At 46.3% G+C, this 14,365-nt stretch overlaps 1 protein-coding gene across 6 annotated transcripts in view; it reads left to right on the top strand.

Moving 5' to 3' along the window:
• CPVL (carboxypeptidase vitellogenic like) overlaps positions 1-8,379 on the top strand; it is a 58,290-nt gene extending 49,911 nt beyond the window's left edge. For all 6 annotated transcript variants that reach the window (XM_081882257.1, XM_081882258.1, XM_081882256.1 and 3 more), the window contains exon 13: positions 8,155-8,379. In XM_081882257.1, the coding sequence (XP_081738383.1) occupies positions 8,155-8,256 (102 nt within the window). In that variant the 3' untranslated portion in view covers positions 8,257-8,379. The remainder of the gene's footprint in view (positions 1-8,154) is intronic.
• Positions 8,380-14,365: the final 5,986 nt, after the last annotated feature.

The following is a 14,365-nucleotide window of genomic DNA, read 5'->3' as shown; positions in this document are numbered from 1 at the left end:
AGGCAGAAGTCTTCCACAGTTCTACCTGGAGACCCCAAGGATTAAACCTGGAACCTTTGGCATGTGAAGAATGTGTTCCACCACAGACCTATGGTCCTTCCCTGAAGGTTAAACTATTGGTCCGACCCATTTATGGGGTAGTTCTTCATGCTCAATGTCTGTCGCCTTGCTGGTTTCCTTAATGGGCGCCCACCCTTTCTGAAGTCTACATTCATGATCTCGACACACCCGTGAGTTATTATTTACCCCCTTGTGTTGCAGCTCCTAAGATCGTACTCATCTGCTACGCCACAGCTGCAGCCTTGCTGAAGTGCTGCCTGATACTTGGCCAGTGCTTGGAACGGTGCCGTTGCAAAGATTTCAGCTCCTGTTCGTCCAAGTGCACTTGTTTGGCTTGGTTTTGAAGAGGTTTGTAATATTGCCCAACTATCAAGAGGCAGAGATCTTCTTCAGGAAAAACAAGCCACAGGCATCCTGCAATCTGATCAGCATGCATTGAGACTAGAAACTCACCCAACAAACTGGGCAGACAGAGGCAGCCTTATTTTAAAGGGGATATTCTCTCACTGTTGCTCACCAGTGATCCTGGTGGTGTAGTGGTTAAGAGCGGTAGTCTCGTAATCTGGGGAACCGGGTTCGCGTCTCCGCTCCTCCACATGCAGCTGCTGGGTGACCTTGGGCCAGTCACACTACTCTGAAGTCCCTCAGCCCCACTCACCTCACAGAGTGTTTGTTGTGGGGGAGGAAGGGAAAGGAGAATGTTAGCTGCTTTGAGACTCCTTCGGGTAGTAATGAAACGGGATATCAAATCCAAACTCTTCTTCTTCTTCTTCCTGCTCATCCTTTCTCCTTGACAGTCACAAGTTTCTGCTTCCAGCATGTTCCCTGCTCCATAGTTCCCTATTCCCCCTTTTGAGCTCAGACCCTCTTGAACTGCTGTCGTCTTGCCTACAGGCATAAATGAGCTAAGTCAGGCTTCCTCAACCTCGGCCCTCCAGATGTTTTGAGGCTACAATTCCCGTCATTCCTGACCACTGGTCCTGCTAGCTAGGGATCATGGGAGTTGTAGGCCAAAAACATCTGGAAGGCCGAGGTTGAGGAAGCCTGAGCTAAGTTATCTGCTTTTGAGGGAATGAATGAAATTCGTTGGGGTTAAGATGCTGGAATTTTCTGGCCCAGCAAGGAAATAGCAGCTCCACATTAGTATTCCACACGGATCTTCAGAATGACACTGCAGAATATTCCCACAAAGCCACAGCATTGCTTAAGCCAGTCATGGGCCGGTGTTGCTGGCTTGCCAGTGACTTTAAGTAAAGCAACGTTTTGGATTTCTTTCCTGGGTTCTCCCTGCCGTTTGCCTGTTCAATCCCTATGGCTGCGCACATCTGTTTTGCACTATTCTGCTTGCTGATTTAATTGTACATGGCTGCACATGCATAGATATCTGAGAGGAAACCACAAAGAGCCACTTGTCCAAAGACAGCAAAGCCAAAGAACTGATGCTTGAACAGATTTCTCCTAGAACAGACTTTTATTTATTTCATTGCTTGATAGCCATAGCACTTAATCTTTTAATGCTGATGTTGAATCTCTCTCTCTCTATATATATATATATTCCTGTGGCTGATTTTAAAATTCCTTATGATGTCAAAAACAGTTACGCTTCCATGTGTGCGGATGATTTTTGTTTTAAACCCAATGCATAGTGATAGTGGTGAAACAGAAGCACAGACTTTTTTAAAAATAAAAATGTCTGATTTGCTTTAGTGCTAAGGTATAATTAATCCCCACTAGATAACAGGTTTTAAAATAAAGTTCCCATGAAATGAGTCATGTTAGATGTGCTTTCTCACATGTGTGTAGATAGATTTTAAAATATGGTTTCTGCATTCTAAAATATGGAGTCCCCTGAAGTGGGAGAGGTCTCCTCTCCAGGACTGTATAGGACTGCATAGTCCCCTCTCCATCAGTGGAGAAGCAAGCTGTCAGCTAAGAGGTACAGGTCCCAGTTTCACCTAGTAAATCCCCAAAATTGAGTCTTGCAGGAGCAGGGCACTGGCTGCTTTGGATCAACTAGATCCAAATCCCCATGGATTCTCTGAAGGGCCTAGTCTTTGGACCTTTTAGCTATGCCAGCCTGGAGCTGGCGTACCAAAAAATGAGGCAAAGTAGCCTTCCACACAGCGTTCTCCCCTCAGCATTCCTCAGCATTCATCCCCTGGCTTTGGGATGTGGTAGCCATGCTAAAGAGGATGGAGCCCAAACCAACGAGAAAGACAGGTTGGACTAAACAAGTAGAGTGTAAACTGTTCGACAACAGACTGGACTCTCCTTTGTTAGAAGTTTTAAGCAGAGGCTGGATAGCCACTGTCTGGGATGCTGTAGTAGTGGATTGCCTTCATCAGCATGGAGTTGGACTAAGGGTTTCCTAAACTTGAGTCTCCAGCTGTTTTTGGACTACAACTCCCACCATCCCCAGCTAGCAGGACCAGTGGTCCGGGATGATGGGAATGTAGTCCAAAACAGCTGGAGACCCAAGTTTGGGAAACCCTGGACTAGATGAACTTGGAGGCCCCTTCCAACTCCTTATGTTTCAGTGATTTGGCTCCAGATCCAGGCAATGTTCTTTCTTTCTTTCTTTCTTTCTTTCTTTCTTTCTTTCTTTCTTTCTTTCTTTCTCTCTCTCTCTCTCTCTCTTTCTCTCTTTCTCTCTTTCTCTCTTTCTCTCTTTCTCTCTCTTTCACACATGTATTCCCACGCACTGCTGTGAGCGTCCATTAAACATTCTAAGAGTTGATCTCCTTTCTGATCCCTTGAAGATGCACGATCAGGCACCACACTGACATCCCACAGCCGCTGCCCTCCTCTGCTTTCAAATACAGAGGTCAAAGAGGAAGTTTGGGTCACAGTAAATGTAAGCAAAGACCCTGTATTCGGCTGTTACTTTTTTGTCGTGCATGAATGCCGTTTGGACTGGCGCCCTGTGAACTCTGCTGGCTGATTCCACCCCCACCCTGCCTCCACTCTACTGTATGTTCCTTTTGAAGCTGCGTGGAGAAGGAGAAATGCAGCTGTTTACTGCTTTCACTGAAACTGTGTGTGTGTGTGTGTGTGTGTGTGTTTGTATGTATGTGACTTCGGTTTTTTGCAATTAGGACCGAAGCCTGGAACAGCACTGCCGGCCTCCGTGGAGCATTTAGCAATGTCTAGTCATGGCAGTGATTGGATTAAAGAAAGAGGAGGTCTGTCTGGAACAATGTAAATTATAGCCAGCTCTTACGATTCAAAGGGATCCCAAAGCCAAAGTAAAATTAGGGTGGTGGTTGTGGTTTTAAGCCAGTTAACATTGGCTTATAGAGTGTGTCCCAAATAAATTACCACATCTGGTTCCTGCAAGGGGAAAGACCGGCAGGGGAGTGAGCGTGAAACCTGAACTCTTTCTCACCCTAACTAAAGTGTAGCGGCTGGGTCCATGCTTCACTCCTTTAGTTTGACGTCTCTACTTCTGGACTCGCAAATTAATTGTGCAGTGTTAATTGAGAAGGGGCAAAAAATGGGTGTGGGTGTGTTATTGTTCACGACACAATCCCCCCTCCTTTTTGGTTTTTACAATATTCACCTTGTTTCTAAGTTTTGCATGTATGCTGTTGCTGCAACTGCAGCCCAATTTCAGCCCCCTTCCCTTTCTACTCCTATCCTGCCAATAATGGAGGTAGAGAAGTTATCGCTGCTTCTAGTACTATTGTGATGTGTCCTAGTAACATAAGTTGGGAAGGTAGCTCAGTAGTGGAGCATTTGCTCTGCATGTAGAAGGTCCCTGGTGTATCCAGTTTAAAAGAATCAGGTGGTGAGTAGGGCAATATGGCCTGAGGCTGTATAAAGCAACACCCTGAGGGTGGTGTGCTATTTCTAAGCATGTTGCAAGAAATAGGTCCACCACTCAGGCTGGGCAATATATCAATATATTGCCCCAAACTGGTTTGAAGTCCACATCATGATATCGATTTCATAATTTTTGACCTGGCAATATATCGCAAATCATGGTGTGTGTGTGTGTTCTATGCAAAAATCACAATGTGGGGAAAACAGTGAAGCTAGCCAATGCTTCTCTCGATTCCTGCAGCTCCTGTTAACTCGGTCAGCTCAGCTCTCCCCTGCTTCCTGCAGGCGCCAGCAAAAATCACAATACGGGAAAAACCGTGAAGCCAACCAGTGTCTCTACATAGCTTGATCCTTATGTCAGACACTGTGATATATCAGTACATCATGATGTTTAGCTGATGATATATCACGATGTTGAAAACCAGGTGATGGGACGTGGGTGGCACTGTGGTCTAAACCACTGAGCCTCTTGGGCTTGCTGATTGGAAGGTCGGCGGTTTGAATCCCTGTGACGGGGTGAGCTCCTGTTGCTCTGTCCCAGCTCCTGCCGACCTAGCAGTCTGAAAGCATGCCTATGTAAGTAGATAACTAGGTGCCGCTGTGACGGGAAGGTAAATGGCATTTCCATGCACTCTGGCACTCGTCACGGTCCTTCATGCGCTGGTAGCGGTTTAGTCATGGTGGCCACATGTCCCGGAAAACTGTCTGTAGACAAACGCTGGCCTGAAAGTGAGATGAGCGCCACACCCCATAGTCACCTTTGACTGGACTTAACCATCCAGGGCTCCTTTACCTTTACCTGAAAACCAGGTGTTCAGAACATGTTATGAAGGCTGTACTTTTTTTTGTGTATTAAAAACGTAGAAACTTGCCTTATCCTGAGTCAGACAGTTGGTTTCAGGCAGGGAATCTTTCCCAACTCTACCAAGAGAAGACAAGGATTGGGGCTGGGACCTTCTGATGCAAGTAGGACTACCCCATTGCAGATTTAGGAAGCTGTGTTTGCTGACAGCCTTCTGTCTCCATTTACTCATCATCTTGGTAATCGTACTTCTTCTGACATCGCTAGTTTCGATCTGAAGTACAAATCAGTGCTCCCAATTCAAACGGCTAAACTTTTGGAAAGGAAGAGGTTAATCGTTAACAGTAGGCTTTTAACAAAAAGATCTGTAGTGATGCTGGGACGTGGGCGGTGCGAAGGTCGGCGGTTCGAATCCCCGCGACGGGGTGAGCTCCTGTTGCTCGGTCCCTGCTCCTGCCAACCTAGCAGCTCAAAAGCACATCAAAGTGCAAGTAAATAAATAGGTACCACTCGGGCGGGAAGGTAAACGGCATTTCCGTGTGCTGCTCTGGTTTGCCAGAAGCAGCTTAGTCATGCTGGCCACATGACCCGGAAGCTGTACGCTGGCTCCCTCGGCCAATAAAGCGAGATGAACATCGCAACCCCAGAGTCGACCACGGCTGGACCTAATGGTCAGGGGTCCCTTTACCTTTACTGTAGTAAATGCTAGTGAGGAAATAGCCCAGTGACCTCTGGCAACCTGATGGACTCTCCTGTTCAGATGTGGAAGAGACTTCTGCTGCCAACTTGGTTTGAAAATATTGTAAAATCCAAATGCCACGTCGGTGTCCTTCAGCAGGCTCTGTGCTTCTGCAGAAGTCGCTGTGCCAGACAACGGCCAAGACAGAAGTCTGATTCTCGTTCACCTTCAAGGCTTTGGCTGTTGGCGCCAGAAGTAAAGATCCTCTGGAATAATTTGAAGACACTGACTGATGTTGTTTGCTTTTTAGCGGTGAAGGAATATTTGAATTCCAGTTATGTCTGTATGCTAAGGAGAAAACCTGTAAAAATGAGAATATGGAATCAGCAATGCAACACGGTTCTAAACATATTTGAAAGAGCATTATCATTTGATCAGAGCTAGCATATTATCTTATTTTGCAGGACTGCTTCTGCCCAGAAGGAGAAGTAGTCTGTTTGATTTGTAGTTAGATTAGAGACTATGGTCCTGAGCCACATTACAGTCATTACTTAATGAGTCCATGGCTGAGCTGGATTTGCATTCGTATCTTTGGTCTGGATCCAACATGCCCATAGCTGTCAACTTACAGATTTGAAAATAAGGGATCAGCAGCCAAAATAAGGGATTTTGCAAGCACAGGTATGTTCAACTTCTGAGCCCCTCCGAGCCAAAGGCAGAAAGCCCAGCCAGCAGCCAAACGAAGTCTCAAGCGGTGGTTCCCACAGCACAGTAACCCGGCAAAGGGGATGCAGCAAGGAAAACCACCGTCACCTCTCCGCTGGGAAGCGCTGAGCAAAGGCAAGTCCCCAGGCAACGCGGCCGATTTGATCAGCACAAGTAAGCTCCACCCCCCAGTCGTTCTTAGACTCCTTATTGGGTGAGCAACGCAGCCAAGCAACACAGTTGGAGCCTGCCTCCTCCCTGGCCGGCAGGGAGGGAGGGAGAGGAGCTGCTTCCTTTGAAACCCGGGAAATTTAAGGAACATCATCAATAAGGGAAAGCGGGACATGGCGCTGGGATAAGGGACTTTCCCGCCAAATAAGGGACGGTTGACAGCTATGAACATGCCATACCATTGGGTGATTTTGGTCCAGTCGTAATAGATTGCTGAGCTGTGTATGGGCTTGTGTGATTTGATGGTCGTAGCGATGAGTTCGTATGCAGAAACCCCAGTTTCAAATCTTTCTGAGGCCTACCGTGCCTTTCATATGTACCCATCAGATGCTTTTTAAATGTACAGTATATCTAAAACTGTAAATGAAAACACACATTCTGCAGAGGGGGAATCTGTTGTCTCATTTCACTATTTGTGATTCAGTTTATTTAGCTGCTATTGCTCCCTTTGCTCTCAGAACGCGGCAAACTTTTCACTGTATATTTTGTGCCAGAGCACAAGCACATAAGACCAAGTACAATAAACAAATACACCCAATTAAGCATGGAGGGCATGTATACATGCGACGCTGGACATGCCGTTTATGTATTCAAGGCATTTGTATATCTTCATAAATATTTATCCCGAGGAAGTTTACATTGCAAATTTCAATGCAATGAGCCACCCATTGACTCTGTTCCGACTACAGTATTTTAGTGGAACAGTATTCTCTTTGTCTTATTGCATATTTTTTACTTAGAATAAGAGTCTAAGGGGACCATAAGGGTCACGTACTCCAGCCCCTCGCAATGTAGGAATCTCTTTTCCCAACATGGAGCTTGAATTTAAATTTCACATAAATTTAATGAGTAAATGACATTTAATAAGAACATGAGAAGAGGTAGGACACACCCATTCTGGCTACAAGTCTTGTCCTCCATGAATCTGTTCAATCCTCTTCTAAAGCCATCCAGGTTGGTGGCGGCTGTCACTGCCTCTTGTAGGATTGAGTTCCATCATGTGCTGTGCAAAGAAGCACTTTCTTTTGTCTGTTACGGATTTCCCAACATTCAGCTTCATTGTGTGTCCATGACTTCTAGTGTTTTGAGAGACACAGGAAATTTTTCTCGATCCACTTTCTTCATGCCCAGTGCCAGATTGACATATAAACTAAGCAAGCTATAGCTTAGAGCCCCACTCTCTTGGGGGGCCCCCCAAAAAATTAAGGAAAAAAAACCTGGATGTACATTTCCAAAATAGAAGATAAACACCAATAAAATAAAGCCTACATCCAGCAACAGTGTTTTGTGTTGTGTAGGCTCCTATGATGTAAGGAATGGGCCCCGCCTGCTAGCCTGCTCCCTAAAATATCCCTGGTTTGCTCATTTCTATATATAGGGTGCCTACATTCTGCATGGACTGGTTATTTTGTTATGTGCAAATGGCTTTAGATACCTATTAGGTCCATAAATTACCATATAGCATATATTCAACACAAAAACAGTGACAATTTGTTGCTGACAAAGGACAGCTGGACATATAAAGGGCCCCATTACCTTCAGTAGTTTAGGGCCTCAACAAACCTAAATCTGACGCTGTTCATGCCATGCATAATTTTATAAATTTCTATCCTGTTGCCTCTTACTTGTGTGTTCTCTTAAAGTCTCAATTTCTGCAACCAATTCCTCACAGAGGAGTTGCTCCCTCCCCTTGTTAATTTTGGTCACAACTCTGCAATTTCATTCTGTGGGGATTAATATGAGCTACAAAGCCCCTAATCTAATTTTTATTGAATGTTTTGGAACCAAATGTATGTCCTGGAAGCAGCATTTTCTCTTATTTAAACTATATATATTTCTTTTTATAATTCTACAGGCCATTGTTCGAGGCGGAGGACACATCCTGCCCTATGACCAGCCAGAAAGATGTTTGGACATGATCGACAGATTTATATCAGGGAGGGGATTCAAAGCCTAACTGGGTACTGAAATCTCAGCTTCAGTGCTGCAGCTCTTCTGAATTCTCCACAAGAGATTTTAGGGGCCGATAGGAAAACCTGTACTATGTATAAATAAACTGTTTTAATCTGCGCAGTTACAATCTTGAGTCTGTTGTCCTTTTCACTGGCTCAGCTTTTCCTGCTGTGGTGCAATTTTGAACCTGGTATTACAGAGGAAACTTTTTTTTTTTTACATAGTTCCAGAATCCCTCATAGGCTGAACTTATTCACATGTAAAAAGGGTTACACGTTACACTGTTGAGACTATTGTGACATGAAATACAGGCAACGGCCATTTTTTGTGTGTAGGTGGGTCGGTGTTCAGTTCCTGGCCCCCATGCGCATCAGTCTGTTCTGCCCTTTTTTTTGCCCTCTTCCGAGTCCCCAAGGACTTATGCATTGGTGGTCATGCGGCAATTGGATGTGCACACAATGGCTGCCGGCTGTACAAAGCAGCTTTGAACAAACTCACTCAGGATCCTATATGAAGCCAGTCATGCCAGCTGAGGCTTTGTGGGGTTTTTGAGTCTCAAGAGGGAACCACATAATTAAAGTGGCACCTTGGTTCTCAAACTTAATCCGTTCCCGAAGTCTGTTCCAAAACCAAAGCGTTCCAAAACCAAGGCATGCTTTCCCATAGAAAATATTGCAAAATGGATTAATCCGTTCCAGACTTTTAAAAACAACCCCTAAAACAGCAAATTTAACATGAATTTTACTATCTTAACGAGACCATTGATCCATAAAATGAAAGAAATAAGACAATGTACTGCAGCCACACAATCAATCAGTAACTGAACTGGGTTCCACACAGCCACAAAAACAAACAAAAAAAAGAGCCGCAAAAAGGCAAAATAAATAGCAAAAACAGACAGACCTCAGCATAACACTCAAAACGGAAGTGTGGCACTCAAATCAGAAGTGTAACACTCAAAACGGAGCATGTTCAGCTTCCGAAAAGAAATCACAAACTGGAACACTTACTTCCAGGTTTACAGTGTTTGGGTTCCAAGTTGTTTGAGTACCAAGGCGTTTGAGAACCAAGATACCACTGTACTGTGGAACGGGGCTCAACTGCTGATGTTCCCCTGGCATGAGGTACATGGCTGGGCCTCTGCTCAACTGCCCATGTGTTAGAAGGGATATCTGAAGTGAAGACTTTAGATGTAAGTACACAGCTTCTTCCCTACAGATACACATTTTAACACACGGCCTTCTCAGCCAGCACTATGCTGGCCTCACTTTTGAGTAATTGATATGTAAAGGGGGCTTTATTCTCTGACTTGGAGCTTCCCCTCATTGGTTTAACTCTACCACAAAACAACGGACAGATGTATAAATGGAACTTTCTTTTACTGGACCCACAGAAATAGAACAAAAATAGGAACCCATAAAGGAACTGGAAGTAGGAAGAAGTAGAAAGACAAAGGAGATATTTGTTATTCTGATGTGTTTTGGACCCTACTGTTCATTCTTCAGGGAAATTCGGGAAAATAAAGACTTGACATTTATATGTCCTGCTTCTCTTCTGAGTTTTCCCAAAGGAGGACCAGAAGAGTCTGAAATGCATTAGATTAATAAATCTCTCTCTTGTCTACCGTTTTGCTTCTGTGTAAGTGAACCTGCCCACCTAGCAGTTCAAAAGCACCTCAAAGTGCAAGTAGATAAATAGGTACCACTCTGGCGGGGAGGTAAACGGCGTTTCCATGCACTGCTGTGGTTCACCAGAAGCGGCTTAGTCATGCTGGCCACATGACCCAGAAGCTGTCTGCGGACAAATGCCGGTTCCCTCGGCCAGTAAAGCGAGATGAGCGCCGCAACCCCAGAGTCATGCATGACTGGACCTAATGGTCAGGGGCCCCTTTACCTTTACTTTAAGTGAAATTATTTAAAATAAAACAAATCTCCCCCACAAAAAATCCTTACACCCCACCCCTTTTCCAGTTTTTCCTATTGTTTTGCTCTCATCTGTAGACTCCTGAACATCAAAAATAATCCACTTAATGATACTGTTGTACAAACCCCACTTCTCTAAACAGAAGTTCCAGGAACATGATACTTACCTGGGCTCGGTTCATATGCCATTTTGTAACATTTGAGTTTATTCACAAAGAGTTTGTATGTAGGTGAACTAACCTGCATTTGTTTCAACTACAACTCCCACCAGCCCCAGCCCTCATTGGGATTGATGGGAGTTGTAGTCCAAAGCATTTGGAAGGCTCTAGGTTGGAGAAGGCCGGTTTGTCCAGAGCACAGTCCAATCCATTGTCTCACATCTGATCTCACAGGGAAAGACAGCCCACAAAAGGCTAGGAACCTCTGTCTCTTCCTCGCTATCTTACTCAACAATTATCTGTCTTTGGTTCCCTTTTGCAGAAGATTATCCTGGCTGGGGAGGACAGGGGATTCCAAATCTTTAATTCTGAATTATAGAAGAGATTTTAAATTACTGTGACCAAAAGCCTCCTGGGCCTATTCAGAAGCCTGTTTTGAGCTGAAAGCTTATTTCCGATGCTTCAGAAAACGAAAACGGCAAAAATAACAAAAGCCTGCAAATAGGAATAGCAAGCAAACTTGCAGAGTTTAATTTTCTGGATGCGCGATGTATGCACGCTCTGACAAATTGGTCCTTTCTCATGTATATTTTCATGATTCAGTGGTTGTTATCTCAAATGTTTTTGACAAAAAAAGGAGAGAAAATGCATCTCCATCGAGCACTTGCTCATCAAATTGCAAGCGTTTTCAAAGAAATGACCCTCGCCTTGGACCCTGACTGCTTCCTGGAACTTCTACTGAACTGCTGAGATTACCAAGACCTCTTTATGGCTCCCAAACAGACATCTGGGGGAGTCAGAGGACTTCTCTGGTTTTAGTTGCAATACCACCCTTAACTGTTACATATGCATATGGACTTATCCATTTGCTTAAATTGGGCTGGAGGACAATGTCTGCCATGCCCTAGATTGGTGGAACCAACGTCAAAACAGTGGACACTTTGCAGGTACCTGCAACATTTCAGGTGCTGCTGCTTCCCCCCAATGCCACTAGGGGTGAGCCTGCTGGACGAAAGGGCCCCGAGGGTGGCATTTGGCTGGAGCTGCCAAGAACGCAGTACAGTGGTACCTCGGGTTAAGTACTTAATTTGTTCCGGATGTCCATTCTTAACCTGAAACTGTTCTTAACCTGAAGCACCGCTTTAGCTAATGGGGCCTCCTGCTGCCCCCACGCCGCCGGAGCATGATTTCTTTTCTCATCCTGAAACAAAGTTCTTAACCTGAAGCACTATTTCTGGGTTAGCAGAGTCTGTAACCTGAAGCGTATGTAACCCGAGGTACCACTGTACCAGCCTTGGCTCTGGACTTGCTTTCCTTAGAAAGGCACTGGATTATCACAGTCCAGTCGAAGCAAAATACAAACGAGAACTGCACCCTATCGAAAAACAAAAGCACCTATAGAGGTAAAGCTCTTATCACCCCAAGATTATTCGTTTTCAGTCCCAGTGCCTTTTGCATTGTATTTATTTAAACAGTATGTACGTACTGCTTAACTGTGGTCATCTCTATGCGGTATAAAAGAAATGCAATACAGAAATGTTAAATATATTTAAAACTATAAAACCAGGCTTCAATTAAAATAGCTGGTGGATATTTTTTTTAAAAGTAATAATAATTATTATTTATTTATACCCCGCCCATCTGCCTGGGTTTCCAACAGAATGATGATGATAATTAATTGTCAGGGGTTCAGGGAGAGAGATGCAGAGTGAGGGGGAAGGATTCCAGACTGACGAGGAAGAGGATGACAATGACCCAAGATTGTCCATGAGTCCGTCCAGTGAATCGGAGGACTCCCAAAAGGGAGCCCCTCTGGTCAAGCCAAGGGGAGCTAGAGGGGGAAGCAGTCAGGAGCAGGGAAACGAAGGGGGAACCCCCAGTGGGAGTTGGAGAGCGAGACCGGCTGCTCTGCTGGAACGGAGTGAGGGGGGAGGAGTGACCAGTGTGTCAGAAGGAGCAGAACAGGAAGCAGAGAGGGGAAGGAGATCAGGGCAAAACGTCCTGCCGGAAGGGGAGGAAAGTAGTATTGAGGGCAGTGTAACTGTCGAAAGGAAGGTCAGGAGCAACGTAAGCGCGCCAAGTTCAAAATGGGAGGCGCGCGGAAATGAAGAGAGTCCTGGGGAGGAGCCTGGTCCCAAAGCCCGAAGGAGGGGGGAGGAGGCGGCAGAGGATTCAGCCTCTGGAGAGTCCCGAAGGGAGAGAGCACAGGGGGGCAGAAAGACCCTGCGGAAAAGGAAAGAGAGAAAGAGGTGGACCAGTACAAGCCTCTTAAACTGGTGTCGAGGCGGGAGTGACTCAGAGGGGACTTCAGCGGTCTAAGGGTAACAGACGTAGGGTCACGGACCTCGGATGTAAAGCTACTAATGTTCTTCAATAAAAGCTTTTGTACATAAGCTGGAGTGGACTTTGGTCTCTTGTGAGCTGGGACCACGGGTGACTCTGACAGCAAGTCCCCTCTCAAAGAACGCAAAAATTTTTTTTGCAAAGCTCACGAACGGTGGCAGCCATGAGTGCGGAGGAACAGCTGACAACACTGCGAAGCGCAGTTACAGAACTCACCGCTGCAGTCATTGCATCTCAGAAGAAGAGTGATGAAGCGGAGAAGCGCTGCCAGGACCTGCAAATAAGGTGGGAGCGTGCAAGCAAGGAAGGGTTCCCAGGGTCCAGATCAGAGGGGATTGGACTTGGAAGGCGGGGGGGCAGTCTAGTCACCCACTTCGATGGGAACCTAAAGCACTACCCAAGTTTCAGAGCAGACGTCTTGTATGCACTGCATTTGCTTCGTAATGACTTTAAAGATGAAGAGGAGAAAGTGGGGTTTATTGTGTCTCATTTGCATGGGGAGGCAAGAGCTTGGTTGCGCAATTTGTGGCGCGAAGACGGCCCTGCCCGCCGCGATTCTGATGAATTTATTAAAGCGATGGACGCTTGTTTCCAGTCTACCGTGGATCTTGATCTTGCACGCAGGGAAATGCACGGGTTGCGGCAAGGGAGAGCCACTGTGCGTCAGTATCATTCGCGATTTTTCGCCTTACTGACTGTATTAGGCTGGGAGAAGGACTGCAAACCAGTGAGAGATTTGTTCTGGGAGGGTCTCAGCGGCCCCATAAAAGATGAACTTGCCAGGGGAGACAGACCTCAGACCCTGGAGGACGTCGTGCAGAGGGCTCTTGCAATAGGGGTACGGCACGAAGAACGTCCTTGGCACAATGAGGAGGGACGCCAGGCGCGTGCACCGGCAAGGACGCCTCCTTTTCTCCCCAGAGACTTCAGCCAGGCACATCCCTCGCCTCTGGCGCGGCAGGGGGAGGAACCGATGGAAATTGGTGGTGCTAAGGCTCAAGCAACAGCCAGAGTTCCAGCATCCGGTGCAGTAAAGGCGAAGCCTCCTAGAGGGAACAGGAAATGTTACATCTGTGACAGTGCACTACACATGGCGAAAGAGTGCCCCCAGAGGCCCCAGAAGCACACTGCAGCCTTAGCAACAGTGGCAGCAGAAGTGATGCAAGAGGAGCAGCCTCAGGGAAACGACAGTGCCTGGCTGGAAGCAGAGCTGCTGGGGCTCAGCCAGGCGAATCTGTAGAGCAGTCCCCAGTGCCTTTGCAACGTACAGACCCTTTACCACCCAAGCCAACGGTGCAGCTCACTGCAACACTCCAGTTGCTGAACGGAACCACCCTGGAAGTCCCCATCACGATCGATTCTGGGAGCAACGCGGACTTTGTGGGGGTGCATTTCGTCAAGCAGCATCGCATAGCGCTTCTGCCCGCGACAACGCCTCTAAACGTAGTCACGGTTGATGGCAGGAAATTGCTGGGAGGACAAGTTGTGCAACAGACGCCTCCCATGGAGATGCGGATTGGACATCATAGAGAAGTCATCAGCTTCAATGTCACCCGCCTGTCGGACACGCCTATAGTACTAGGCATGAGTTGGCTGGAGAGACACAGTCCTGCGATAGCGTGGTACCAACGGCAGATCACCTTTTGCTCATCGTACTGTGCTCAACATTGTATCCAGTCCAGCCAGGAGG

The sequence above is a fragment of the Podarcis erhardii genome, assembly GCF_964252035.2.
Source record: "Podarcis erhardii genome assembly, chromosome: 12".
Taxonomy (NCBI): Eukaryota; Metazoa; Chordata; class Lepidosauria; order Squamata; family Lacertidae; genus Podarcis; species Podarcis erhardii.
This window is presented reverse-complemented; position numbering and strand designations above follow the sequence as displayed.